The 27,483-nt window shown below is 41.9% G+C and overlaps 2 protein-coding genes across 4 annotated transcripts in view; one reads left to right on the top strand and one right to left on the bottom strand.

Annotated features, from left to right (window-relative positions):
- The first annotated feature begins 863 nt into the window (after window positions 1–863).
- sp5l (Sp5 transcription factor-like) lies at window positions 864–3,617 on the top strand. Its single transcript, XM_067593686.1, has 2 exons — window positions 864–1,345; window positions 1,768–3,617. The coding sequence occupies exons 1-2, from the start codon at window positions 1,292–1,294 to the stop codon at window positions 2,800–2,802; spliced, it is 1,089 nt and encodes a 362-aa protein (XP_067449787.1). The 5' UTR covers window positions 864–1,291; the 3' UTR covers window positions 2,803–3,617.
- A 918-nt stretch (window positions 3,618–4,535) lies between these two features.
- Window positions 4,536–27,483, bottom strand: part of arhgef25a (Rho guanine nucleotide exchange factor (GEF) 25a) — a 43,781-nt gene continuing 20,833 nt past the window's right edge. For 2 of the 3 annotated variants that reach the window (XM_067592202.1, XM_067592205.1), the window contains 15 exons: window positions 20,023–20,330; window positions 19,368–19,478; window positions 15,548–15,669; window positions 13,816–13,882; window positions 13,309–13,412; window positions 13,007–13,076; window positions 11,311–11,400; window positions 10,689–10,781; window positions 10,191–10,241; window positions 10,021–10,098; window positions 9,700–9,891; window positions 9,240–9,420; window positions 8,010–8,239; window positions 7,719–7,853; window positions 4,536–6,566 (listed from right to left, as the gene is read on the bottom strand). In XM_067592202.1, coding sequence (XP_067448303.1) covers window positions 6,441–6,566; window positions 7,719–7,853; window positions 8,010–8,239; window positions 9,240–9,420; window positions 9,700–9,891; window positions 10,021–10,098; window positions 10,191–10,241; window positions 10,689–10,781; window positions 11,311–11,400; window positions 13,007–13,076; window positions 13,309–13,412; window positions 13,816–13,882; window positions 15,548–15,669; window positions 19,368–19,478; window positions 20,023–20,330 — 1,958 coding nt within the window. In that variant the 3' untranslated portion in view covers window positions 4,536–6,440. The remainder of the gene's footprint in view (window positions 6,567–7,718; window positions 7,854–8,009; window positions 8,240–9,239; window positions 9,421–9,699; window positions 9,892–10,020; window positions 10,099–10,190; window positions 10,242–10,688; window positions 10,782–11,310; window positions 11,401–13,006; window positions 13,077–13,308; window positions 13,413–13,815; window positions 13,883–15,547; window positions 15,670–19,367; window positions 19,479–20,022; window positions 20,331–27,483) is intronic. The other variant, XM_067592203.1, reaches the window with a different exon arrangement.

A 27,483-nucleotide genomic window follows, 5' to 3' on the forward strand; every position in this document is an offset into this window, starting at 1 on the left:
AAGTTTGCAGTGTGTCATCCGAAGAAAACGAATGATCAAACGGTGAATTAAAACACCTCCAAACTATTGTCTGTGTATTAATTCTTCTCTGTGTGATGTTTTATGTTCATCCTACACGAGGTGAAGCATTTTCAAGAGTGAAAGATTCACAGTACGTAATGCCACCGAAGCAGAATTATGCACATTAACTTCAGCTTCCCATTGAAAAATGCTTAATTCAATTAAACTAAAGCTTAGATTTACTCACTTTTTTGGCCTCACATTGATCTTAGGTTTTAATATTTATCCTACTTTGTTGCATTAAATGATGTAAGTTTTATGAGGACAATAAAAATCACAGTTTTATGAAATCATGTAGGTAAGAACTGATTGTTTTTTACATTGATGGTTATTTATCTTGATATTTGTTGACTGGAAATCCTTTTAATGTTACACTACATCGATGACTGTTGCCATAGATAAAAATCCATTTATTTACTATCTTTACTTGAATTCCCACAGTGGAGATGAAGTAGAATGCAAATACTCCCTGAGTGAAAAATATCTTGACTAAGCTGGCTATATCTAATCTTAGATCTTTTAACAGACTAAGCATTTTATTCTTGTGCAAAATTTAGTCCTAAATGTAGAATTGAAAGTTGCTGAAACACGAACTCTTTGAAATGTTATTTTAAATCATTTAGGATAATAAGCTGTGCAAGGTTTATTTGAATATAAAATTAAAAAATAAATAAATTACAGATATTACAGGAGACTTCTTATCATACCTCAAGTCTTTTTTTTCCCATAACAATTGGAGGAGGAGTCAGTTCTTGGGGTCAGCGTTTGGTTGATATTGAGTGAAATTATGAGTAGCCCACCCCTTCACCTAACAATCCCCCCCTCCTTCCTCCCTCACATCTTCTCTCTATTGACTGGCTCTCCTGCATCATACTGGAGACCCCGTTGAGAGGATCTTTTCTCTCTATAAAGAGAAGATGCAGCTCAGGCGCTTTTGAGATGATCGCAAGGATTTACTGCGCGCCTCTCTACGTCTAACTTCAGATCCTCGGCTTCAACACTAAATGTTCTGGACTGCTAGCACACTAAAAATATTTACCTAGTGGACTGAGGGACATTTGAATGACGCGGGATTTCCCTGTCTGCGCTGCCAAAGTGTCGGAGTCATCCAAGAGCCGAATGTGAGAGCATCTTTTTCTTCTGCGCTCAGAGCTGTAGTTTAGACTTTGTGCGTCGTCGCCTCTCGGCGCAGTTTGTGTTGCAGGTGCGTGGAGAAGGAGCACAAATACAGATGGCTGCGCTGACGATACAAAGGACTGACAACTTTTTGCACACCTTTTTACAGGTTTGTTGTATAATCATCTTTTTGACGCAGTGCCCGCGGAATTATTACATGTTTTTGTGGTGGTGAAAGCGCAGCTTGTGCGTAATGAATTAACATGCTTTAAATGTCTAATCTGTACCAAAATAATTCAACTTCTTGTAATTGCAAAATAAATATCAATCATTGGTATAACAGAAAAATTCGCCTAATATATTACAAAGAATAAAAGTAATAACATGTAAAAATAAATAAATAATAATAAATGTTTTGGAAAATGGATAATTAATTTCAATTCCTTGGGTTACATAAAGGGTCAATTTGTGAACATTTTGTGATAGTATAATTTAAAAGAAAATCCCTTTTTATATTAACAAAGATTCAAAACTTTTTTGTCCTATTGGTGGCCCATGTAGTTTGATGTGTGTTTCTGTTTCACCACACAGGACCGGACGCCCAGTTCCTCTCCAGAGGGAGCACCTAACACCCTCTCCTTCCTGGCCACCACCTGTAGCCAGGCCTGGCAGGTGGGAGGCTCAACGGGCTCAGACAGCTCCCAGTTCCCCTACGAGAGCACCGTCAGCTCCACATCTGGAATGTTTCAGCTCTGGAGCAACGAGATGGCACCCAGCACAGCCCTCAGCACACACCAGATGACCTTCACAGTGCCCAAGGTGCAGTTCCCTGGACACATGCAGTCTGGCCTGGGTCACCATCATCATCACCCCCATCATCACCACCATGAGCTGCCTCTCACCCCTCCAGCTGAACCTCCCTCATCCTACTCCTTCGAACTCTCCCCTGTCAAAGTTCTATCCTCGCAGCCACAGGCAAACAGCACCTATTATCCTCAGCACAACAGTGTGGGACAAAACTTCCCCAGCTTCCTCCAGAACTCCTCAGCCAGGCATCATCTGCCTGGAGGCCATGTGGAGGAAGGGCAACAATGGTGGAGCCTACCCCAAACCAACGCCACCCCCTCCAACCATCCCTTCTCCCTGGGCAGACAGCTGGTTTTGGGCCACCAGCCACAAATAGCTGCTCTTCTCCAGGGGACGTCCAAAGGCCTGTTGAGCTCCACGCGCCGCTGCCGACGTTGCAAGTGCCCCAACTGCCAGGCTAACGGCGGAGGTTTAGAGTTCGGAAAGAAGAGACTGCACATCTGCCACATCCCAGAGTGTGGCAAAGTGTACAAGAAGACCTCTCACCTCAAGGCCCATCTGCGCTGGCATGCCGGGGAGAGGCCCTTCATCTGTAACTGGCTTTTCTGCGGTAAAAGCTTCACCCGTTCAGACGAGCTACAGAGGCACCTCCGCACACACACCGGGGAGAAACGCTTTGGGTGCCAGCAGTGCGGCAAGAGATTCATGAGGAGTGACCACCTTTCCAAACACGTCAAGACCCACCAGACCAGGAAGAGCCGGTCTGGGCAGCCTTCACAGAGCACGGACCCTCTGCTCACCAACATCAAGAGAGAGTAATCTCTGTGGTCCATCATTCAAAAATAATAATCAGCAACGAACAGACCAGGTGACTTTACACTTACTGCCATAGGTTTGCACTAGAGGGTAAGCATCAAGCTCCCCTAACATCCTTTGTTGTCAAAGCCCTACTTCAAGTAGTATGATGAAAATATATCTAGAGACCATTTTGAGACGAGGCACCTTTAAAGAAAACTTGAAGCCTTTTTTCAGTGATTCTGTGAGAGTTTTGCTGCATTCAGTGTACTGTTCAAGATGCCACACAGACAGATTTAACCCGGAACAAAACTGATCTTATGCCTTTAACAATTCAACATTTGTTTAAATTTCAACTGATGTGAAAAATCAAAATTTTTTTCAGAGGTCATGATGTAAATATTTTATCCATGTGAAGGACGTGGATGCAAAATTCCACAAGGTTTACCTTAATATGTTATATATTATAATTCTCAAAATAATAATGTATGCCTTACTGCAGCTGAAGGTTGCTGTGTAAAAATTCTAATTTTTGCTCTCTGGAAAACAGGTTCACAAAGGAAAAATGCCAGTTAATAATTTGATTTTTATTCCAAAACATATCCTAATTTGTCTGCTTCAAGGTAGGGATCTTTTTTGAAATGTAAACATGAAAGTCTTTGATCTACAGATTTATCTCGTCTGCTTTTAAGCAGCAATGTCAAGTACCATTTCTTCAGATTAGCAAACATTTTAAATTTTTAAGTTCTTTGTAAATTATGTATAAATATCATGAACAATTTTATTGGGGTTATGGCCGCATGTAAATTTTAATAAACATTGTCCTTGCTGAAACAATTTCCCTGTTTCCTTAATGTTATTTTCTTGCATCTTTACAACTGATTGTGACGTAAATATCTCTGCCTGACAGTGAGAGTCAATGGTTTTAACCTTCTTTACCAGCTCATTCAATAAATGTGTGAATTTCTCTGAATTCCCCGGAGCTCCTAAAGATCTAACATTTGATTTAAATGTTAATTTGATTTCACTCAGAATACAAATGCTGCTCATTGTGCTCTTGGTGTGAAGGAAGAAGCTCCTAAAGAAGACCTAACATGGTGGGCTGTTCAAAGATTTTCACACCTCAAAGTAAATACTCATCCCATTGACGGGGCCGTTTGTCTCGCCTTCTGCAATCAAGTTCACAGTCATGTGGCTTTTAATGAGTGTTTTCTTTCTCTCAATGGAGAAGATTGAGTCAACAGATGCAACAGAGGGTACTGGAGAGGAATTCCCTGTGAATGGGACCCCTGTTGCTGAGACCCCCCCGGTGGTGACAGGAACTCCCTTTGATTTTGCACCCTTGTGAAAGTTAATACCCCTTTCCCCCCCTCCGTCCCCAGCCTCCATATATCACAGTCGTGTTACGATCGGCCCTGCTTTACTGCCCAGAATGGGGCTTTATTCAGGGACCAGCCAACCAGATGTCTGCTCATCCAGGGGTTTCTTCTCTTTGTCTTTAAGCCTGTTTGAACCTTCTCCAAGGGGGATGTCGAAGCAAGCAAAATGCTTTGCCTTTGTCCTTATCAGCAGTTCCCAAAGTCCACAGCAAAAATAATGCTTACAGTAAGTTGCACTATTAGTTAAATTTATAAGAAATAAGCACATTGTGAGAATGCATAAGGTTTACCGTATTGATCATATCTATCATTACAAAACATTTACAGTATTAAATTTTACAGAACAAGACATTATGTAAAGAAACACAAACACCACACTCTTTTTCAAAAAGACACTTTTTATTTGATATAATACAACAGTTTTGACTCAGTCAAACATGGCATTAACCAACCCTCACTTGGTTTTATGTCCTTTCATTTGGTTCTCTGTAGTGGTATTCTTTTGTGTTACATGCAAAACTGTCTCATCTCTAACTCCCATGAAAACACACCAGTTCACAGTAACTGCAGATTAATTTTTGTGAGATGGCTCCACTCACCTGACGCCTCACCTCTCAGTTGTGTAATCTATTGTTGTTTTTCAGACATATTGATAAGCAGCTCTTGCTTCACTGTGAGCTCTGAAATATGAGGCCTATTGATCTTTGGTGCAGCTGTATGATCCAACTTAACTGGAAGTGAAAGCCTTGTGTGGACCTCTACTGGCCAAAAAGAAGAACTGACCTGATATTGACAGGATAGCCAACCTCATCTCCTCCGCTCTCCTCTATTTGTCACTTTAGGCGTTACAATCCAGATAGTAACACAAATATCTTTGATTGTTTTGTAAGACTAGTGGCAAACTGAAATACGGAGTAAAAGCATGAAACGTCTGAGTGGTGAGCTGCTGTTTTTTGGCACTGTTGTCTGAGGAAGAAGGGGCATGCAGATTCACCATCCTTACTCTGTTTAACCAGCAAAATATTATCTTTCATTTAATCAACTGGAACAGTAACATGTCTTGGCATGCCTGGGTCATTCTTTATCTTACAAGAGGAAATGCATGATTGCCGTTATCGTATGCACTGTACAGTATTAAATCCATGAGGGCAAAAGCTAACAGAGATTATAGTGGTGCACAGCCTTGACATGACAACAGTGGACTAACAAAACAATTCATATTAGTTTAAACCAATGCATTTTTAAGGACCTGAGCCCCCAAAACCACAAGCAACCCACTTCGGCTGGGAAAGAGATATCTGTGTAAAGTAGCAGTGCACCTGTCAACCACCAAGGAGATGTTGCATGCAACACTTTGGGTCAGCACAGCAGTCCCTTTGAATGCACCTATCTAGCAACTCCTCTGGAGTTGCCCAAAAGAGCAAAAAGTATTCTGAAGTGACGTCATACCCAGAGAGAACCTCCAGGGGGCTCCCTCACACCTTTTTTGTCCAGATCAAACAAGGGCCGGTCAAACAGAATAAGAGAGCATACAGGAGCTCTCAAGACTATGGTAAGAAAGAAAGTTCTTCACTTTCAGTTGAAATTCGTGTGGGTAAAGTCCTCATAGCATGTTCACATCAAGTGTTTCCTTTCCCGTTCTTGTCGACATAAACAGCTAACTCAGTCGTCAGCAGGGGAATGACAAAACATATTAATGTAGCTATATTTGTCTTCACAATGGGGCATCAGAAGAAAAAAAAAACTTAAGGAAATTTACCAGAGTGCAAGAAGAGCCGATACCACTCCTTGCACACTCTCATGCACTCAAACACATTCACACTTTGTTGCATAAACATACACACACACACATAACTCCAGTGACCGCCCCAATTAGGAATGGATATTTCTTTTTCAAATAAAGTCCCCTTGCCCTTTGAAAGAGAGAAGAGTATGGTATACAAACTCTCAAAAAGGTAAAAAGCAGAAATTGTCATAACACTGAGTGTCCAATGAGTGCTTCACTCTGAGCCCAGTAACATCCCACTGGGTGCTGTTCATATACACTGAAGGCGGCCAAGACAAGCCACCTCCGGTTGAATGGCTCTCTAAAAACAGGAGCGAAGTCATTTTATAATCCTTCATATGTTCCTTCATATGTTCCTTCATTGTCCTCCAGAAATAATCACTGAACCAGGTAAGGGTTCAGCCTGGCATAAACAGACAGTAGACAAGTCTTCTTGCCTCCATAGCTGTGGTGTTAGCTGTTGTCCTCCTGACCCAGGAGACATAAAGTATCAGAGTTCATAGGTCGTCCTCATTTAGCTGAGCCAGGTTGCTGGGGCGTCGTCCAGCTGAGGGACCCAACACTGGAGCCTGGCTCCCGGAATCAGCAGCCTGACCCCTGCGGCAGCCCTCTCCTGCTCTCTGCTGGGGAGAGAGGGAACATTCGTCACACAGATATAAAGTATTTCCATGTAAAGTACTCACATTACTCCTAAAAACGCATCATTTTCACTTTTATACTCAGCAAGAACAGTATAAATAAAACCTTTACTGCTCTTGACCTGCCAAATATTAAATAAGTATATCTGCAATTCAACGTTTACAGCCTCAGTCTAAAAAAAATGCATTGGCCAAGTTCCTCCAATTCACCCCAGCACAAGTATGGGAAGCAATTATCTGCTTTTGATAGGCATCTCTCTGACTTCCTCGTCTGGCTCAGCCTGCTTCCTGTTTGTTGTGCACCAAGCCTATCCAGCTTGAGTAAACAGAGAAAGAGGTGGAGAACAACAACTGCTGCCCTGCCAACACAGCACCGCTGAGGACAAGAGCCCAGTGATGACAGAGGGAGACATAGCTAATGGTAATGCAAAGCCTAACAACAGGATGCTCTCATAGCTGACTGGCCAGATGGTTGAAACTTCAAAGAACAGACAGGCTTGATTTCTTGGAAAATGTTAAAATTTGTGCAAAACATTTAGATGATGGAATTTCCCCTCTTTTTATTTAACAGTGAGCAGCAGCTGTGATCCATTTCCTTCAAAAATATCCTGATTTTTGTTTATAATAATAATAATAATGACATTGCAATTTGTACTGCACTTTTCATTCGCAGTGAATCTGAAAGTGCTACAACGTTTAAAAAAAACAAAAACATATAACATAAAGAAAATAAGCGAAGATAAAAAAGCCTGAATAAAGTTTATTCCTTCTTTGTCCAGTAGGGGGAGAAATAACTCTTCTTATGGCTCAACAAATCCCTTCACTGTGTGTGTGTGTGTCTAAATAAATGGTTACCATTTTAAATTCTTTCATCTTTTAATTAACATCAAGAGCACATTGGAATTATTGCTATACTTTGTACAATGGCCCATTATTTCCCTGGTGGTTAGATTCCTGTGGCTTGTTTTATAATTAATTTTTTCAACGCTGGTGTTGAATTATGACTGCTAGACACCCCAGGAGAATAACGTTCAGCTATGTGCAAAATAATTACATTTTAACTGCAACATCAATGTCCTCATTTAGACAGCTTAGCATCAGCATGTGTGTGTGTGTGTCTGCATGCATACACACTACCTGTGTACTTTGTGTGTTGGGTGTGTACAGCCCGTTTGACACAGCTTGACAGTTTGACTGATCAGTGAAGGCCAGTTGGACATGTGACGGCGAAACAGTGTGGGAGTCAGCAGGGCACGGCTGGACCACAGTGGGCTGCAAATGCAAACAATTGGTCTGAGTCTTATTGAATCACCACTATAGTGCATGCACACAATAACATTTGCTGTTTTTATTATTCCCTTTAGTCTTAGGTGTTTGGTGAACAGAAAGGACAGTGTCACTGTATGTAGGGCAGAAATAGAAACCTACATCCCGCAGTGAGTATGTCTCGCTGGGTCCGTGGCCCTGGCCTTGGCTGGGCAGGTAGAGCGTGGGCAGGGAGGTGTTGTGAGAGTGAAGGGAGGGCAGCTTATGACGGTCAATAGAGGCGGAGGAGTGGGGCCGGAGGGCACTGGCAGCAGACAGAGGGGGCCTCATGCAGCGACCCAGACTATTGGACTTGCTCTCTCGCCGCTGGTACTCAATAGGTGACTGTAAGGCTGAAAGACACAGAACAGAGACTGTTCATATGAAGCTCTAATACGGCTTCCTTTACAAAGCAATTGATCACGTGGATTCAGCATTCATTTTGTCTATGTTATCTTTAAAGGATAAATGGGTAACACTTTATTTTAACCTCCCTTATTTAGCATTTATGAAAATCTTTGTTTACATCTATAATATCTTCTATGAAGCATTCATAACCGGCGTATAAACAGTTGATTAATGCTTGATAACATATAATATATTTGTAATCACATACAATAATATGTCTTAAATAGTTTTAAACACATCTATAAACTCTTTTAAACCAGTTGTACATGTGTAGTAATTGTAACAATTCAGTATATAAATATCATAAATTTTATTCATTATAAACTATTTATAAAAAATGTCCTTAAATCTTTTTCCAACTACAATATAGTGTGTTATGCTTGTGTATGTATATACTGGGGGAGGTTGGGGAATACCATGACAAAAGTTTTGATTTTCTAAATCAAAATGGTGAGATAGACGAAATGAGATAGTGAGCCAGAATTTAATTTTTTTTAAATGAAATAATAAGTAAGAAAAGTCACTAACTAAATTATATTATCATTATTATATTATATTAATTAATTATATTATTATTATACTGATTATATTATTATATAAAGTTATTATATAATACAAACTTATGATAGCACTTCAAAATTAGATTTAATAGTCAAACAGTTTGAATTATTTATTTTAGTATCTTATAATTGCAATATTTTACTTACTATCTCATAATGTTGACTTAATATAACTATTGTTACATCCAGGATTCCTGACATTTTTGGGAATGGGCTACAAGAGACTACAAGGCCTAACAAAAAAACTCATCTTGACACTGATTCAACTGCTTACAGTGCATGTGAACTGACAAAAAAGTCAATAAATGGAAATATGCCAAGCTGAAACATGATTTACGGATCAGTGGTGACGTGGCGTAGCCTTCAAAGCCCAGCTGGGAATTACCATTGAGGAAGTTGCGCTGGCTTTCCAAGATCTGAACCACATCATTGACCCAGGCCCTGCAGATCTCAGGGGAGGAGGCCAGCAACTGGAAGCGCACCACACTCCCGTCTGGGTTGCGTGATGTCAGCACAAAGCGCGCGTCATCGCCTTCCACAGTGGGCTCCACCCCCAGGCAGCTCACCTGGAACATAACACATCTGACTAGCATCTGCGAGGAGTCCATCCTGCCAAGTTGCATGTTAAATACTTCACTAACACATGCAAGCCTCTAAAAGGTCCCTGCCGTGGGATTATGTAACATGTGCTGATTAAGGAAATAATTAGTGTGGTGTGAATCTGTTGTGTAACCCACAACCTGGGAGTAAGTGTCTTTCTTTCTTTTTTTTTCATTTTTTGTTATTTCATTTTACTAAAACATCCCATGCTGATCTGAGTTTGCTGAAGCGCAGCAGGCGCCCACCTTGATGCTGTTCTTAAAGATGTATCCAGGGAGCGAGAAGCCTTTTTTCCTGTCGATTGGCTCGCTGAAGATGACCAGCTGCTCAAACAGGAAGACCCTTCTTTCCTTAGCTCGGGACAAGAAGCTACTGTCCTGCTCAGTAACGGTGAAGGTGTCTTGCTGGAGAAGTTTGCCCTGGGCTGTGATCTTCCCCTGGTACCACAGCAAAGATAAACACAACAAACAAAGGAAGTGGTTACGGTGCGGTTTTCGCGGGCTGAATAGTTGGCATGAGAAATGTTTTGAAGACTTTGAAGGATGGTCTGAATTCCTGAGAAGTACCTCGAAGCCTTGTAGTCGGCCCACATTCATCATGTCATTGCAACGTTTTGGCACAAAGCACATCACTTCTACTGCTTTCTGTTTAAAAAACAAAGAAAAGAGTTTGTTATCAAGAATACTAACAAAAACCATACAAAACACCACCATAAAGCTTATATTTATGCACCCACCTCCAACTCCTCGGTGTCCATCCCAGCTTTGGTGTAATACTTCAGGAAGTCCTGTTCAAATAAACACAGCATGGTCACCAGAGCATTCCAGGTTTACTGCTTAGAGTATGATGAGCACATCTGGAGGAGTATTTATGGGTGCCGAAACCAACTTTCATTTGCATGCCAAAGGGAAAAGTTTTATATTTAAGGCAAAGTTTTATACCAGAGATGTAATTTTATGATCTTTTGTTTGTTTGTTTCTTTGGAAACAAACAAACTGGATTTGTTTCTTCTTCTCAGACTGGAAAGTAGCCTGTGCAGACAATATGCTCAGTGTGCTGTCGGTGTTTCTGCTCAGAGGGGTGTATGTGTGTGTTTATGTGTGTTCTTGTATGTTTACAACCCTGTGACTGACCCTGCTGTGGCAGACAGCTGCTCAGTGAACACCAGTGAATGTTTGTGTGTGCATTGCTGTTGGTGTGTGATCAACAGCACAGCAAGTGGCCTGCTTTTCACCTTGAGTAGCAGCTGGTACTTCATGATCCTCTGGACAGGTTTGATGAGCAGGTCGTTGAGCTGCAGCCTGTGGCCCAGCTGCTGCCGCAACTCCTGACAGCGAAAGGTGGACACAACAACACCACAGTCAACATGACAGCCACGACAGGAAACAGGGCAGCTAATGGCCAACATGACAATATCTCACAGGGATCATAGTGTGTGCCCATTTGTCTTGTGTCTACTGTCAATGAAAAGTAACTGATTAAAATCTGAATAATAAATGGCAGCTCAAAAGACACCCATAGTATTTTATATAAAGACATAATGAGACATTATTGTATATTAAACGGCTTACTAACTACTGGCCTGAGTGTCAGATGACCAGTGTATCATGGGTATGTGTGTTTGTCCTGAATCAATAAGTCAATTTATAGGATATTCTTTTTTTTTTTTTTTAATTACGATTGATTAATCATATTTAAGATTTGCTGGATCCAACTTCTCATATGTGAGAATTTTCTTATTTGAACATCTTTTGGATAGACTAGATTTCTAAACATAGACTAAATATTGATTGATTTATCAAAACTTTATAGGCTTTAAAAAAGTCATAGCCTTGTTTCTGCAAAGAGATACTCACCTCAAAGTAAGTTTCGATGTACTCGGAGACAATGTGCTCCGACTTGGGCTTGTTCTGACAGTATACAACATACATATGCAGACGCCTCTCCTGCATAACAAGCCAAACAAAAAAACTAAATTAATTACAAAATCATTCAGTCAAACCTTTGATATAGATTAGCCACATTTGAAAAAGAGAATGAGACTTTTACCCAAGCCTCGCTAAAGAGAGAAATTCCTCTTTAATTACATTACAAATAACAAAAAATACAATTGAAAGTGAGCAAAAACAACAAAAAATCCACATGCGGTGTCTGGTAGCTGTTTGGGATGAAAGGGAGCAGAGCAATAATGATTTGTCTCAGAGAGCGCTTGGCCTTTGAAGCTGACTCTGTCTGGTTAGCGCCTACTCTTCTGTGACTAATTGGCAAGGGAGTGCAGATGTGGCAGTCCTGAGAGGCCTAATGGAGTAACGTGTAGATGAGCATCAGGTTATGTATAATTTACCCAGGTTACCCTCTGTGTAACCAGAGCCTTTTAGAGCCTGCCGATATAAGACTGCACCTAGCAACAGGCTGCATGGCTCTGTAACCTAGAGACCGTTGAGCTGCTCCACCTGAATATGGACATCATGTAACACCGCAGAGGAGGGCTGCATGTGAACTAATATGAGGGAGTATAGTGTACATAGAGTTTGTGGGTCCTGGATTCCTTAAACTAGCTTTGTTGCTGCATGTGTTTATATGTTGCATGTGTGTGAGCGAGCACACATGTTGCATATTGGTGACACAGCTCTTGTTAAAAGGAGACTGAGCTCTCTGCTTTTCATTAGTGCCATGTTCCCAATCTGCTTGCTTTCACAGTTTGACACCATGCTTAGATTTTGTTACAAGTTTCTTTATTCCCTCAAGGGCCTTTAAGTTGATTATCCAGTGGGCTGAGTCTTATTGAATTGTTTAAAGAGCTACAGAAAAAGATAGTGACTATAGAAATAAACGAGAGAGACGTCTAACTTAATCATCTTCAGACAAGAAGCGAAGCCAAGTTGGTCAAATTACCCATCATGTCTACCCGATCTGCATGTGCCACCACGTAACCAATAAACGTAAATCTAATTTTGCTCCCTGTAAAAGCCCTGTGACTGTACACCGGCCCAAGCTCTATTCTATTCTAAGAACAATATATTTAAAAGTGAATCTTTCTTGCATGCATGGCTTTGCTTCATTCCTGAGCCAAGATACGTAGGAAGAAGTAGGTCGCTGTTTTGGGTGGAAAAAAGCCTTCATATCAAAGGGTCTGAGCTGAGGGTTTGTTATTCCTCATCTTATTCATGTTGTCTTTTCTGGCTGTTTTTTCTCTGGTGTTTCCTGACCAGTCCAGCCCAGACTGGAAATAAGCCAGTGTGTTGTCCTTGTGTGTTTGTGTGTGCGTGTTTGCTGTGTGCAGTGTTATAAAAACACAGCCCGGACTGAGACGTATCAATAACAGGGAAGTGGAAGGAGAGACGCTGGCAGTTGAGAGAGAAGGAGAGAGGCACGGTATAGGATAAACAGGAGCTCTGCATGTTTTCTTAGCTCTATTTACCCTCACTCCAAACAGCACAAGGAAGCAGACCCAGACGTGTGTGTGTGTGTGTGTGTGTGTGTGTGTGTGTGTGTGTGCGTGTGTGTGCGTGTGTGTGTGTGTGTGTGTGCCTACACAATAGTCATACTCACATGTTTAATGAAGAGCTGAGCCAGTCTCTCTGGCTCTGTCAAACACTTCTCCAGCTCTCCCAGGAAGTAGCTAGAGAGAAAATACACACACACACATACACACACACACACACACACACATACAAGCACAATCATCCCCAAAACGGAAGGTCAGATTTGTCTCCTGACCTATTGTTCCTTTGTCCTCCACTCAGCCACAAACACAGCACTCTGCAAATCACTGTTTGTCTTTGAATGCAACTAGAGTAAACAGATACTTTCCACATGTGGAAATAAAACGTATGTAACAATTGAAGACTTACTCTTTATGCCAGTCAAATATTTGGTGAATGTTCCCAAAAACAATCTTGTCTCTTCCCTTCATGTCCTCCGGCATACCTTTAGAGCTCATTGTGGCCATGTAGCCCTGCAAGGAAATGACAAAGCTGCTGTTCACACCCACAAAAACCCACACCTGGCTCTAAATAACACCATTAAATATAGCTAGGTTGTTATAATGCACTGCAGGAATCACACAGAAACTAATATTGAGCTTTTATTAACTTTCAGATGGCAAGAATTTTCCTCTGAACCAAAATATCTCCAGCTATTTAAGGCACCGGGTGAGGGATTGCCTTGTAACATAATACTCTTCAAGCTAATAATTCACAAAATCTGCTTAAGACTGGAGACAGTGGGTTGGAGGACAGTGTAGGAATTGTGATGATAAGGATTTAGAGCTCTCTATGACAGACTGAGTGTATGACTAAGTTCTCTCTCCTCTGTCAGTGCTGATTGTGAGTTCTGAGCTGGCAGACTGCAAGGTTTACCTCCACTATGAACCCCAGGTCTCCCACGTAGTGCTTCTCTGTCTCAATAAGCTCCTTCAGTACATACCTGTAAAGATACAAATGAGGAAAGATTAGTGTTTGACTTTTGCTACTGGGGTTTTTTTTCACACTTTTTCACACTGCAAAATCTTACAAACATTTTTATTTTATGGGTCCCAGTGTCTTAATGATTTTCTAGAAAGGAACTAGTATGAAACTGTAATTTTGTAAAACGTTTCTTGGAAAGCATGATGTTATTTGGAACAAATTAGAGGGAAAACGGAAAAAAACATTCACTTGGTACACTTCGAATTGGCTAAATCCAATTCACTGTGAGTGTAATCCACTGAGTCTTGTATTCAGCACACAGCAGGTCATCAAAACACGCAAACAACTTTGAGTGTGAAAGTTGTTTCTTTAATTTCTTAACTTAGGGCCCATTTACTAGTGTTTTTTTTTTTTTTTACTTTTTTTGGGACTTTAAACTGCTATTCACAGAGTTTGCTCAGTTGTGATGAAGATGGCTCAGTTGTCATCCCATGACCCAAGTAAGGAACTCATGTGATTACAACTGATGATGACCATGAGATGTGGTTGAAAACTCCTGACCCTCAGTTAGGATGATTTTTTTTTCTCTGTGGTTATAAATGTTAATGGACTGCACTTATATAATGCTTTTCTATCTTGATGGACAAAGCGCCTTACAATTTTTGCCTCTTATTCACCCATTCACACACACACACACACACACACACACACCGTTGGCAGTGGAGCTACATATAGAAGTTCCAGATTTTTTCTTAAAAACTCATACAAATGAGTATGTATTGTGTGTACAGTCTCAGAACATTGTATCTATTTTATCTGTAAGTGGTACCAAATTACACACTTCTTTCCAGGAAACATCTGTTGAAATATATTTAAAATTTCAGGTACAGTAAAACAAAGCGTTACCAAAATTTCATCTGTATGTATCCTAGTGCAGCGAACTGCCTTAAAGGCCTTTTTCACAGCAGATATTTAGACTTGTCATAGCAAGAAAAGCACAGGTGTTACTAATGACATTAACGATGGCTCCGTTCTCTTTGAGTGTCGCAGTAAGTCATGACAGTGTGACAGTGAGCCGGCACACGCAATACCAGGACCCTGAAACTGAAGCAGCTAAATGTGATTCAGCCATCATTCATTTTATTGTTTGCACCTGTGCTTTGACTGTGACACATTCTCTCAAAATACGTTTTTTCTATTGGAATCATCCCCGATGCACTGTCAGTTTTTTTTTTAATTTGTTTTTTTAAAAGTATGTTTTTTTAAGCCAAGCTAGCAGTGTGACTCTAAGACTGGCAATGTCCTCAAGTTTGGTCCACACTGAAATATCTTGACCAATATTGGATGGACATTCATGGTTCCCAGATGATGTATCCTAACTTTTCTGTAACTTTTCATCTAGTGCCACCATCAGGTCAAAATATCAGCTACATGACTTTCTCATCAGACTCAGCTGTACTTTGTGTTTAGCACTAATGCTACACTAGGATGGTGAGGATGGTCAACATTACTTTTTAAACAAATTATTTGATAGGATTGAGATTCTTACAGTGAAATCTTACACACTACATATAACGTGTTTGTGCTTTAACACATTCATTTACAGAACAGCGTAGTCCTGCCATGAGGGTTATCATTGGAGATGAATTGTGTTTTTGGATCTTTGTGTTGATTAAAAACATACATGCTTTTCTCTAAGGCACTCTTCCTCTCCTCCTCAGTGTCAGCCGCAGCTGACCATTGGCTGCAGGTATCGTCCATCAAGACAGAGCCGCTGTCATCTGGCAGAACACTGGTGCTAGTGTCCTGAGGATACAGACAGACGAACAGAGAGACAGAAAAACTGTTTATCAAGGGTCCGGTGCCAGTATTGTGGCTCATGTGGGGAATAAAGTAAGCAAGGGGAGATAAAGAGCAGGAGAGAGATGATAATGATGCAAGTTGCCAAGGTGACCAGGGAGAGCAGAGAGACACGAGGACCACAGATTGAATGATAAGAAGATCGAATTCAGATTGTCACCGTTAATGATCCGTGCGGTGCGCATCAGCCACAGACAGATGGGGAGAGAGAGATTAAAAGATAGAGATGAAGAGTTAGAGGGAGCAACAGGCCCCATAGCTGTAGGAGATGACAAATAAAGCTGTGAAAGTTCTTGATTGAGTTTTGGTTTCAGAGGAAGAGAAATACGATTACTGTGCACCCGTTGGCAATGGCATTACATTTCTGATTTATGTGTGAGTTAATAAATGTTATTTTCTTTTCTTGTTTACCATCTGAGAATTCAACCTCATATGTTAATGCATCACACTGTATCTTTTTTCTTTATTTTCTGAATCGCTATTACAGCAACATATACATCAGCACTTGCTATTGCCTTATTGGCTCCAAATAGAAATGCACGCAGGATAAACCCAAGGTTGCTCTGATCTAATTGATTGTGTTCATGTGTTACATATATGACCTCTTTTTCATGCTTTTTCCTGGAATTGATATCATTTCCTCTGGGGGGGGGGGGGGGGTGCAAATATAGAGTCATTGTGTATGTTGCTACAAAGGCTGCGAGTAAAATCATCCTTAACTCAATGCAATGAATACATGCTTCACATCTGCACACGCTGCTCATGTTTGTGTAACCTATTTCTCACTCACAAAAAGCACACTTATCCCCTTTATATGGTCATTAAATGACTCACTACCATCTCTCTGTACAATTGTATCAACTTACAAAGTTCCTCCTTTTTATTTTTAGCCATGTTCTTTTTAGCCTTTTCACTCTCCCCTGACTGTGTAAACGTATAGGAGCAGCCGTCTGTCTTCACCTAAATCCCTGTGCCCCATTGTCCTAGTCAAGCAGAACCTCCCCACCTTAAACACATACACAAACCTGCACACACACCAGAGACCTAATCCCTCAGACTCCCCTGGCAGGCAGCTGCCCGACGGAGAAATAAATAGATAGAAAGACAGACATATAAGCAAGTGGAAAGAGGGACAGGACTTTCTCCTTTTCTCCTCTGGCCCAGTTCAACTTGCTGTTCACCTGCTGACTCCCCGATAAACTTGTTGGTGTCTACAAGCGGTGAGCTTTGTGTTCTGTCACAGTGGTGTGTGTGTGTGTGCGCGCATGAGAGAGAGAGATAGAGAGAGACAGATAAAGAGAAAGGGAAAGACAGAGGCTCCATAAAGACCCTCCCTCCCCCAGCTCGTCTTGCCCCGCTAGGAGTGCTCCAGCCTGGCTGACAGGTCTCCCTGGCTCCCTGATCACTTCCAGATGTGCCGTGGCAAAGCCCACAGGAAAAATTCCCCTCGTCTCCCTCTGTTGCGAGTTTTGTTTTTCTACCCAGAAGCCCACGAAAAAAAAAAAAACTGACAACAGTTTGAGTAAAAGATGAGGTCAGTTTTTTTTTAGTAGTAAGTCTGTCTTAACTATTCAATCAATCCAGAGCAGAGTTGTAACAAATTGTTTCTTCTCAAAATATGAAAAACTGTGTGTCAAAAAATATCATGCTTCAAGTTTCATGTTAAAACAGTCAAAAAAAGAACTGCAATTTTCTTGATATTGATTTCAAAAGATGATAGACGGTGTATTATTGCAGCTGTTAACATTGTTGTCCAAGATTAGAACGCAAGTCATACAATTAAAATGACTAACATTTTGTATGTATCTGCATCTATTTAAGTATTTCCCATATATTATTTTCTATTTATAGCTGGAACACATAAAGTGCTGCAGTATAGTGTGATATTAAAGGGATTTTTTAGCCTATATAAATAAATGCTGCCTGATGTAGCTGAATGGCAAATCAACCTATTTAGAGTTCATGAGATCTTTTAAATCAGATGTTTTTAACACCAGATGACACCAGTCATACCCAGAAATATTCGCTGGTGGCTTGAAACTGATGCCTTTAAACATTTCCAGCTGTGGCACAGCAACTTCTTAATTTATAATGGGGATGGAGACGACCACTCAAAAGAACCCACCGATTCTTAGACATTTTGTTTTGTTTTATCTGTCTGTTGAGATGACAGACTGTGTAAACTGTTCCTTGAGAAAAGCAATTTAATAAATACCGTGATCTGCAGCTCTGGTTTCCTTTTTGACACCGCAGTTTGTTTAACTGCTGACATACAATAACAAGAACTTTCCATTGACCAAGAAACAATAAACATCTAATCAAAAAGCATTCACTACTGTGGTGCTGGGATCAGATTAGACACAACAGGAAAAAAGGGGAAAAACAACAATGCATATAACACTGGATATGTGGCCAGTGAAGAAGGGGAAGAGAGACAGAAACCACAGCTCTGAGATGACTGACCGGTTGGACTGACCTACATAATTTAATCTCTCTACCTCTACCTCTACCTCTCTCTCCTTCTTTCTCTCTCTTTTCAAAGTTTGGCAGTAAAAACACCAAAGCACTGACTTCATCTCTATGATGTAATCACGTTAATGCCTTTTGATGTGCTGCTGAGACTGAAATTAGGATTTAAGTGTTCTGGTGTCAAGTCACCAACAGGAGACACTCCAAAAAAGCTTAAATTCTCGGATATCATCACTATTTTATATTGATAGAGCTCAGGCACTGCTGATTCATGCAATATTACTGCCGCTAAAGCAAATCCCAGTTTCTGCCATGTTTCCATCTCACAGCAAAAAGGGACTCTCTGAATTATGCCCGACTCGAGACGCTCCTTTGCCACAAGCAACCGACTCCAAGTGTTTGATGGAGAAATGAAAGCATATGTGCGTACATAGTGTTCTTTGTCAGTTTACAGAAGTGGAGTCATCTTTCATTACATCTGCCATTCCGTGCTATTCCCTATTTATCTCCAGGCATGTCCTTTTGTAACATGTTGAATGTGAGTCATGCATCACACAGGTCGCTGTCAGACTCTGCCCTCTGGTCCTCTGGTGCATCGATCTGCTAGGAGAAAGCCTTGCATTCATTTAGACTCCCTTCTGTGTGTGTGTGTGTGTGTGTATGTGTGTGCACATGTGTAAGCTATATTTATTGGTTTATTTGTGTGCAATTGTGCATATGTTTGTATTCCTAGCCTTATGTGTGCATATGTGGTTGCAGAGAGCAGCGCTCCTTTGTGTTTGTTTTGTTTGATAGTTGAGCTCCGCCAGCAGCAGTAGAGTTAGTCATTTCCAGATCTGGCTGGAGGGCCATGGAGACAAAGAGTGCTGATGTCACCTCCCCGCCAGGCTGGGTCCTTACTGAGAATATTTCTGCTACTCGTCTCAGAGACTGTCTACAGAAAACTGCTGGCTAAAATGAATCAGTAGGGGATTTACTCCTCATCATTTGAATCTCATTACAGCCAATTATTGATGCTATACAACACTCATGTTTTCAGGCATCCTATGAAAAATCTGTATTTAAGCTACTGATACAGGTTCTGCTTGATTTTATTTCCATGTGACAAAAATAATGTGATGACAGATACAATAGGTTAGATAGTGTTAGTTCTGCAGTATATCATGCAGACAGACCTGGGTGTCAGGCAGCGACGTGCAGCCAATCAGCGAATCGGTTATGTAGCTGGGGGACTGTAGTGTAGCCGGTGACAGGTCCTCGGGGCTTGCCAGGCCATCATTCCACTCCTGGAACACACACACACACACATATTCACAGTGTCAGAATAACACTATATCAACACGAAATAAATGTCCATAGTATGCTCTGTAGTCAGGCACACAGAGATACAAAGGCAGCTGCACAACAGCAAAGGAGAGCACATGAGTCAGAGAACATTGGCGGTGTGAGTTCCTGCAGGCTGAGCCAGCAGCACTTCTGTTATATAACATTGCCACCTGCCACGATACTTAGTCCTCTGTGGATCAACACAGCATCAAACCTCTGTCTCTGCTGATATTCGTGAGCTGTAGTGTAAACATTGCCATGGTCAGGATGTTGACTTTGGTTTGAAGCTATGACTGTTTACCTCAGAATTACTTCAAACAAAGGTCTTGTGATAAGGCATGGGAATAATTCCAGTTAATGAGTTTCCTTATGAGGTGGTTCATCTCAAATGTGTAAGAAGTACCTTGTACCACAAATCCGGCAAGCAAAGCCTTGTTTGATTTAATCATTTGACCGGAACAAATAATACATCCTTGTTACAACTTCAATTTTTTTACTCCTCACCAGTTCCCTGTGGGTGACGGGGAGGATGGTGAGAGGCTCATCAGGCCTTGGAGGGCTGCCCAGATCCTGGCTGTGGCTGTGGGACGGAAGAGGTGGAGGCTTTCCCTCAAGTTTGCGGACCTGACGCTCCCCTTTGGCGGTGGCTCCAGCACTGAGTTTGCGGACAGGGTTTGTGAGCCACTTCTTCAGGGTGCTCACGGAGCGTCTGGAACCGGGGGAGCTGGGGGCCGAGCTGCCTGATGCCTGTGGGGGCAGCGACGCCACAGAGTTGGAGATGCTGCCTTCGCTGCCTGCTGCCGAATATGAGTCTGTAGAGAAGAAACAGAGAAATAGAGAGCAGAATGTTATTGGTAAAACAATGAACATCTCAGAGTAAAGTAATGTGGAGGTAGACAACTGATAAATAAGGGGTTGATGGATGACAGGGCAGAGTACAACCTGACTTCTCATGTTCAGACTTCTAAAGTCAATTAATCAATTAATCTATGGACAAAAACAATGTTGCAAACTGAGCGTTTGTTTAAAGTAAATGAGGGCAGTTGTGCAGGTCACTGAGAGGTGACTGAGGGCTGGCAGAAGACATGTAAACACCAGGAGAGAAGAAGCAAAGAGAGAAATCACAACAAAGAGTGGATATATAAATAGCCTCCCTCTTCAGACCCAGCTGTGCAGCTGTGAGCCACACCATAAAAGACGTACTGTTCTGTCTGTCAAGCCAATCGTTTTTATATTTGAGCTGTGCATCCAATCGCATGACCAGCACACACTCTGATGCAAGGCAGACAGCAAGAAATCAGGATGGTCGACGTTTGATGTGTAAAATACCCCAGACCAGTAGTTACAGGTCAGCTGCTGCACAGTGATGTCAGGAGGACATGGGAAGTAAGCCGGGGGGGGTGAGCTGGGACCGGACATCCACTTTAATCCTTTGTAGAAGGGAAGATCCTTGCTTGGGACTGTTTGTTTTTTCTGTCTTGTCCCCCATTCCCATCCTGTCTCATCCACCCAACCCTTCCTCCTGCCTTCCTGAGATAGCTTTTCCTCTGTGTCTGGAGTGTTTTATCACACAGTTCAGTCATGCTTCACATCCATCTTCTTGCCCTCAACCTGACCTCTGACCCTTGATCTTCACTCTCCTGCAGATGGAGAAACACTCTCTCCTACTACGGCTCACAGTTTGCTATTTTTTGAATACAGCAGCTATTTCATACTAATTCAAAGCTGGTGGAAGAATCAAATGACTCATCTTTAGTTTCCAAGAAAATACACTCCCTGTTTCATTTCTTTTGAATTTGTGATTTGGTCATGCATTTGTTTGCAAGAAGACAACACTGACCCCATTTCAGTCTTCCTTATATGAGCCAGAGAGAAAGATCTTATCACAACATTCAGCGGTAAGACCCAGACTGCAGGAGCCACACTGTGGCCCATTTTGTGAGTGTCCCAACTTCAAAGGCAAAGCCAGAATAAATTCACAATCCCCTTCAGCGACTGAGCTTCTCCACACTTTATTCATGAAATTACTTTCCCTCAGAAATACAATAGTAGCCACTGTAGCGGTCAATGAGAATGAGCTGTGTAAAAAATGTCCTCCACTCTATGCAGCACAAACCTCAGTCACAGTGTTTGAGAAATAGCTAACCTCAGAGCAAAACCATCGCTGCCTGCGCACACAAATTTAGATAAAATACAACATTTGTGGATTCTAGTTGTGGACAAAAAAGCCTTGTTTGTTTGTATATTTCCACCACAGAGACATGCATTTCCTCTGTGATCTTTGTCCAACTTGTCTCTCCATACATTTTAAAGGCATCACGCATGTGTGTATATGTGTGTGTGTGTGATCCCAGGGTGGCCAATTTCCCCATCCTCTCCTTCGCCGCTCCCACCCCCATCCACATGAAAGACTGGAGAGTTTAAGGAGATCTGAGCCTGGCAGGATGGGGGGTTGAAGGGAGGGCAGAGACAAGCAGCAGAGAGGGGCACAATGCAAGAAGAGGGCTAAACCCTGCGGGGAAATAGACAGACCAACACTTGTCTCGTAGACAGTGAGACGACGTAAAAAAAAGAAAGTCTGAGTTCAAGCCTTTGCTCTTTGTGAAATGTCTTAGCTGTAGAAGACAATAGAATATCAAAAGCATCTGAGAGTCACTGTATTTAGGGTTGGCGGTGTAAAAAGCCAGAGGCAAAGCATACACCGTCTCTGAGGGAGAGAAGGTAGAGGATGTAAAAATGATGCTGACCACATGTGATATGTGTACCCCTCAACCCCGGCTGCCCTGACCTCTAACAAGAGCCAGGCCCAGAGGTTTGTGTTTCCCAGTGTTCCCTGCTCGGGTTCAGACAGGCCAGGGTTTAGGGGTCACAGTGCAGAGACACAGCCAGTAACACTGTTTCTAACCATCTCCAGACATCAGCTGAGATAGCTTATCAAAAAAAAAAAAAAGAAAGAAAGAAAAAAGGGGGGCATCGAGGGGAAGGCTGACACCCTCTCAGTGCCTGGAAGCAATTAAAAGTGAGCAGCAGTGCGGCTTCATGATTTGAAGCTCGACGTCAGAATGACACAGTGCCTCTGTCAAATGTACAAATTTACAACGTGCAAGGCGTACATAATTTACTGGCTTCATAATGAGGATCGTTATGTCTGCATCTGTCACCATGGCAACTCTGCAGTTTCCCTACTGATCATTCTGTATATAGGTCAGTTTCCCTGTTGACCTTGGAAAGCTTAATCTCAGTACTGTTATGAAACCTCAGACGAGCCATTACACGCACGTCTATAACAGCTTTTTTCTTTCTTCACAGTAACAGCGAGGAAACCGTAAGACACAAAGGGAGATGATGAGCCTCCCCTCAGAGTAGCATGCCTCCACTCTCCCCACACACTGCAACATGAGAGGAGTTGATACCATTATACACCTACAACATGAAAACTGGAAGAAAAAAAAAACCTTCCCACTCTCCCTCTGTCTTGCTGCATGCTGATAGTGCCCGGTGACATTCATCTCCATAATGGGGCTTCTAAGAAAAGATTACCCCGGCTGATTTTGTTAATGCAACTTGACTATTGTTTATGTGCTTGTGATAATTAACAGTTGAAGGAACAGGACAACAGGGCTGAATTAAGCCGGCCTCATCTGCGGTGATCAGTTAATGCCGGGCTTTCACCAGTCGCCCACTCACTGTCTGAAATACTGAGCGGCTCTCAGGTGGGAGGCTCGCCTAAAAAGTTGCTATATGTAACTTTAGAGCTGAGTGGGATTCGTCTGCAAACTACTTCCAGACTGTTACTTCATGTTGTTCACTCACGAAAACTTAACAGTGTCTAATTTAGGCAGACTATGGTTCATTTATCCATAATTTGATTAGATCCACACAAAGTGATTTATCATCTTGTTCTTTTGAAACGCAACAACTTTTTTCTTGCACTAAAACAATCTTTTGACTCTACGTCTGGTCTAATCATTAGATGTTCATCTCATTTTCATGAACCCTGTGTGCTCACCGAAGTTTTAAACTTAATTGAAGATGAATTGAATTATCCAGTGACTATCTGTGACCCAGCTTCCCCAGTCATGTGGAAAGGGAAAACATCCGCTGAGATATTCTCGTGAAAGTCACAAAGGTTTGATTTAGGTATGATTGAATCAAAGGTAAATTTCCTGGGAATTTATGTAACAGAAAACTGGAGAGAAAATAAGGGCAAAGCAGCTTCGAGTTAGTGGGTGGATGATGTGGATGGATGTGCTGTAAATGTTTCTCCCTGAAGAAGTTTGGTCCAACTTCCCTTTATTGATCAGATGATAAGTGAGTGCTGCTGAGCCGACGAATCAGGCTAAAAGCGTTGGCTGTAATGGAGCAAACTTCACAGCTGTTCCACTCCGGAGCTCTCTGTCAATCCTTCAGCCTCTGGGGACCACATAGGCAATTTAGGTATGACTGGACTCATACACACACACACACACACACACACACACACACACACACACACACACACGCAGGTGCCCACACATTTGCACATACACACACATGGCCCGTTTTTTCTAGGGTAGCTGTCCACATGGGTAGTTGCCACTGTCATCTAACTGTCAAAGCGAACAACACACAGCACATCAGAGACAGGCGACCTGCTGGTCACCACAGTGCCAAACGTGTCAAACATCCAGCTGAGTCTGAGAGACTCTTAGAGCTGCCAGTCAATGCCAGCACCTCAGAGATCACAACCCTAGGGGTCTGAGTAGCGGTCAACACACAGGCACCGGACACCTGCCTGCATCATCACATCATCACAACAACTCTCAACACAATACCATGCTTATCCTCGCCGTTCTCTCTCTCTTTTTCATCGCCCTCTCCGCCTTATGTTCTTCAGCCCGGGCTATACCTGTATATTACATTTCACCCACTCAGAGGAAATGGACACTCTTCCCATCAACTAGCAGGATCTGGGCTGCACTCAGGCACTCAGATGCGCAGACTGAAAGACCAGGGAGACAACGAGGCACTTAGTACCTGAACCATATGACCGGAAATCCTCTAACTGTCCTCTAATGAACTTTTACAGGAACATATTGCAAGGATTTTTACCATTGTATACTTGTCAACTGTGATCCTCATTGAAAAGACCATTTTTGGACCTTTTCAAACTCATTTCATCCTGTTGGCCCCAGGCTGAGTTATGTGTATTTTATTTGTGTGGCTTCTGATTAATAAATACTGGCACTTGGCTGTTCTCTCTCCTTTTTCTTGTACTCCCTCTTTCATTCCTCTTCGTCTTCCTCTACTAAAGCGTTCCTCCCTCTTTCTCCCACTTTCTTGCTTCCCTCTTTTGCACTTTAACCCTCTCTTCCCTTCTGCGGCTCTCTGCACTGCAGTGCTTTTTTAGACTTTGGCTGGGTTCTGCCCTGGGATCACAACACACAGCTCCCTCCTTTGATGCAATGCCCTGTTCTGCCCCAAAGCTGCTGAGACCAGCATAAGCTAGACATGCAAAACCAACTGACAGAGAAGACAGTGGCATAAGAGGAAAGGAAAAAGTACTTTCTCTTCTCCTCTCTTGTGGTGATTTCAAGAGATTAGTTTAATAGTATGACTTAAGCAACTGTCTCCCCACAACCAAAGAAATCTTCTGAATAGATCAAGCTGGCACGTCCTTCACAGTAGTGAATATGAATGTGTATTTTAATGAAAAGTGGAAAGAGGTAGAGGCTAAGAGATGGGATGATAGGAGAGCAGGGATTATTCATGATTTAGGTAAGCAGCAAATGAAGGTTAAGCAGGAGAAAGGCAGACAAATGCCAGCCAGATTGAAGCTAAAATCTTGAGAGTAGAGGAAGAGACGGTGAAAAGAAGAAAAAGAGGGTGATTAGAGAACAAGCTGCCTTTCGGATTTACTTAAGTGCATATGAGCATGAAGTGTGCTAATTCTAAATTGTATGCATAGAAATATGAACATGTATGCAACAGTGCAGCTGTTGTCGTCCTTGTGTATATGTGAGTGTGTTTGCGTGCAATAACTTCTGGAGCGACACATTGTACTCAGACAGACAAGTGAACAGAGATTTCCTGTCCTCCTACTGACCTAGTTTATGCAGACACACACATGCACACATGGCCATGATTCCAGGAGCGCAAAAGGAAATACATGGTAGACAGTAGTCAAGTGACACACAAACAAGCCATCAGGGTCAGGCTCCCACCATCGGCACTCACAGCCAGACTCTGTGGCATATTTTTCATCAGCATAAAGCATCAAAGCAATGTCAGTCATAGACAAAAGGGTCTGAATAGATGACGCTGGCATTAATCCTTCTGACTATGGACCAATGTGGAAAAGTGATTCAGACACTTCTCCTGATGAGGGCTTATGAAATGGCCCTGAGTGATGGATAGATAAACTACCAGTAGTGGCATTGACTGTTAAAATCAGGTCAACACAACTATAGAGATGCATTTCAAGCGGCGAAGGTTGTACATTTATATCACAGTTGCTCAACCAAGGTTTCAATCATTCCGCCAGCGCCTACTTTACATCTGAATTGGATCATACTTTGTCAAAAAAAAAAGGATGCATCAGCATGATCGGGCAGTTGCGATCCCACCACAGACATTTTTTTTTTCTTCAGCTGCTGCTGCAGGCTTCTGGCAGTGTGAGACTGGAACCATGTTTGTGGTTTGTAGGCCTGAAAACTCCAGACATTCCTCTTGAACCATTTCAGAGAGAGACTAGCCAAGTTCCTGGCCATACTGAGATATTAACGAAACAGAAGAATACGGAGAAGGAAAGTTTCATTTTCACTAATCACAATTCACTTATTTCTTTAATCCCCCCACAGGCATACATAACATGTGCCAGTCTCCTATAAGTGTGTGTGAATGATGTCTACCTGCTGTGCTGGCGTCATCAATCGTTACCTCAATTTTTCCCTATGTTGTGCTTGGGGTACATATTATTGATCGCTATTGAGCGGTGTCAGGCACAAAATCAAAAACCTTGGCGGCACAGCAGTAAGTGAGCACTGTCTCAAACAATTTAGAATCACATCAACGCAAACACTGAATGGCTTCTGAAAATTGGGTTGAATTTTATATTTCTTCTCTTAAAGATCTTTTTATTTGACTGTACTGAACAATGTTTCCATAATCAGAACAGAGTTTTGATGATCAGGAGAAGTCATTAAAAGGTCAGCATGATTTCGGCTATGTTGTACTGCCAAAGTATACAGTGATGAGAAAATCACATACAGGTGTTCATTCTTTTGTAACTCCTACAGTTTTTTTCTTTCAGGAGCAACAAAATGAGCAAAGACCTGGTGTTTTTTGACTTGCAGCCTGGCAAACAATATTAACATTACTCATTGAGATCTGACAGGCACATGGATAAATTTGCTCAGACACACATCATGTCATGTAGGCTGTTCAACTTGACTGATTTATCCCCAGCGTTAGTTTTACATGGGGCTACAAATTCTCGCAAAGCTGTCCACAGTTCAGTGAATGAACTGCTATGATTTTGGTCAGCCTTATGGTAGTTCTTTGATTGTCCAATATCATTTTGGGATCCTAACAAAGATATAAAATGTAACCCAGTAATGTGTTGTGCTTTTTTCACCTCCCTCTTAAGAACTTTGCAGTTGATGTTGATGCAGTTGCAATATACCAGGCAGTGCTGCAGCCTTTGAGGATATACTCTGACTCTACAGTGCATCTGTAAAAGTTGCAGCATATCCTAGGCTGTGTCTGAAATCACTGCCTTAGTGCACTATATTTACCCTCTGCAATTTCATTTCAGTGTCCGAATTCTGAGTGCATATATTTGTCAACTACTTTGTGCCCTCAAAAATTCCACAATGGGACAATAAGAGTAGAGTCCATTGCATGCACACTACTTTCTGCTAGCAATCTCATTGTCCCACATTTTAAAAATACAGCTGTCAGTGAGGACAAAATAATGATTATTAG

The sequence above is a fragment of the Thunnus thynnus genome, chromosome 6, assembly GCF_963924715.1.
Source record: "Thunnus thynnus chromosome 6, fThuThy2.1, whole genome shotgun sequence".
NCBI lineage: Eukaryota > Metazoa > Chordata > Actinopteri > Scombriformes > Scombridae > Thunnus > Thunnus thynnus.

Bases quoted from the DNA above. Each gene is read 5' to 3' on its own strand.
- sp5l (XM_067593686.1), top strand. From the start codon at position 1,292: ATGGCTGCGCTGACGATACAAAGGACTGACAACTTTTTGCACACCTTT. The intron at 1,346-1,767 runs GTTTGTTGTATA...TTCACCACACAG, and splicing joins TTTTGCACACCTTTTTACAG to GACCGGACGCCCAGTTCCTC.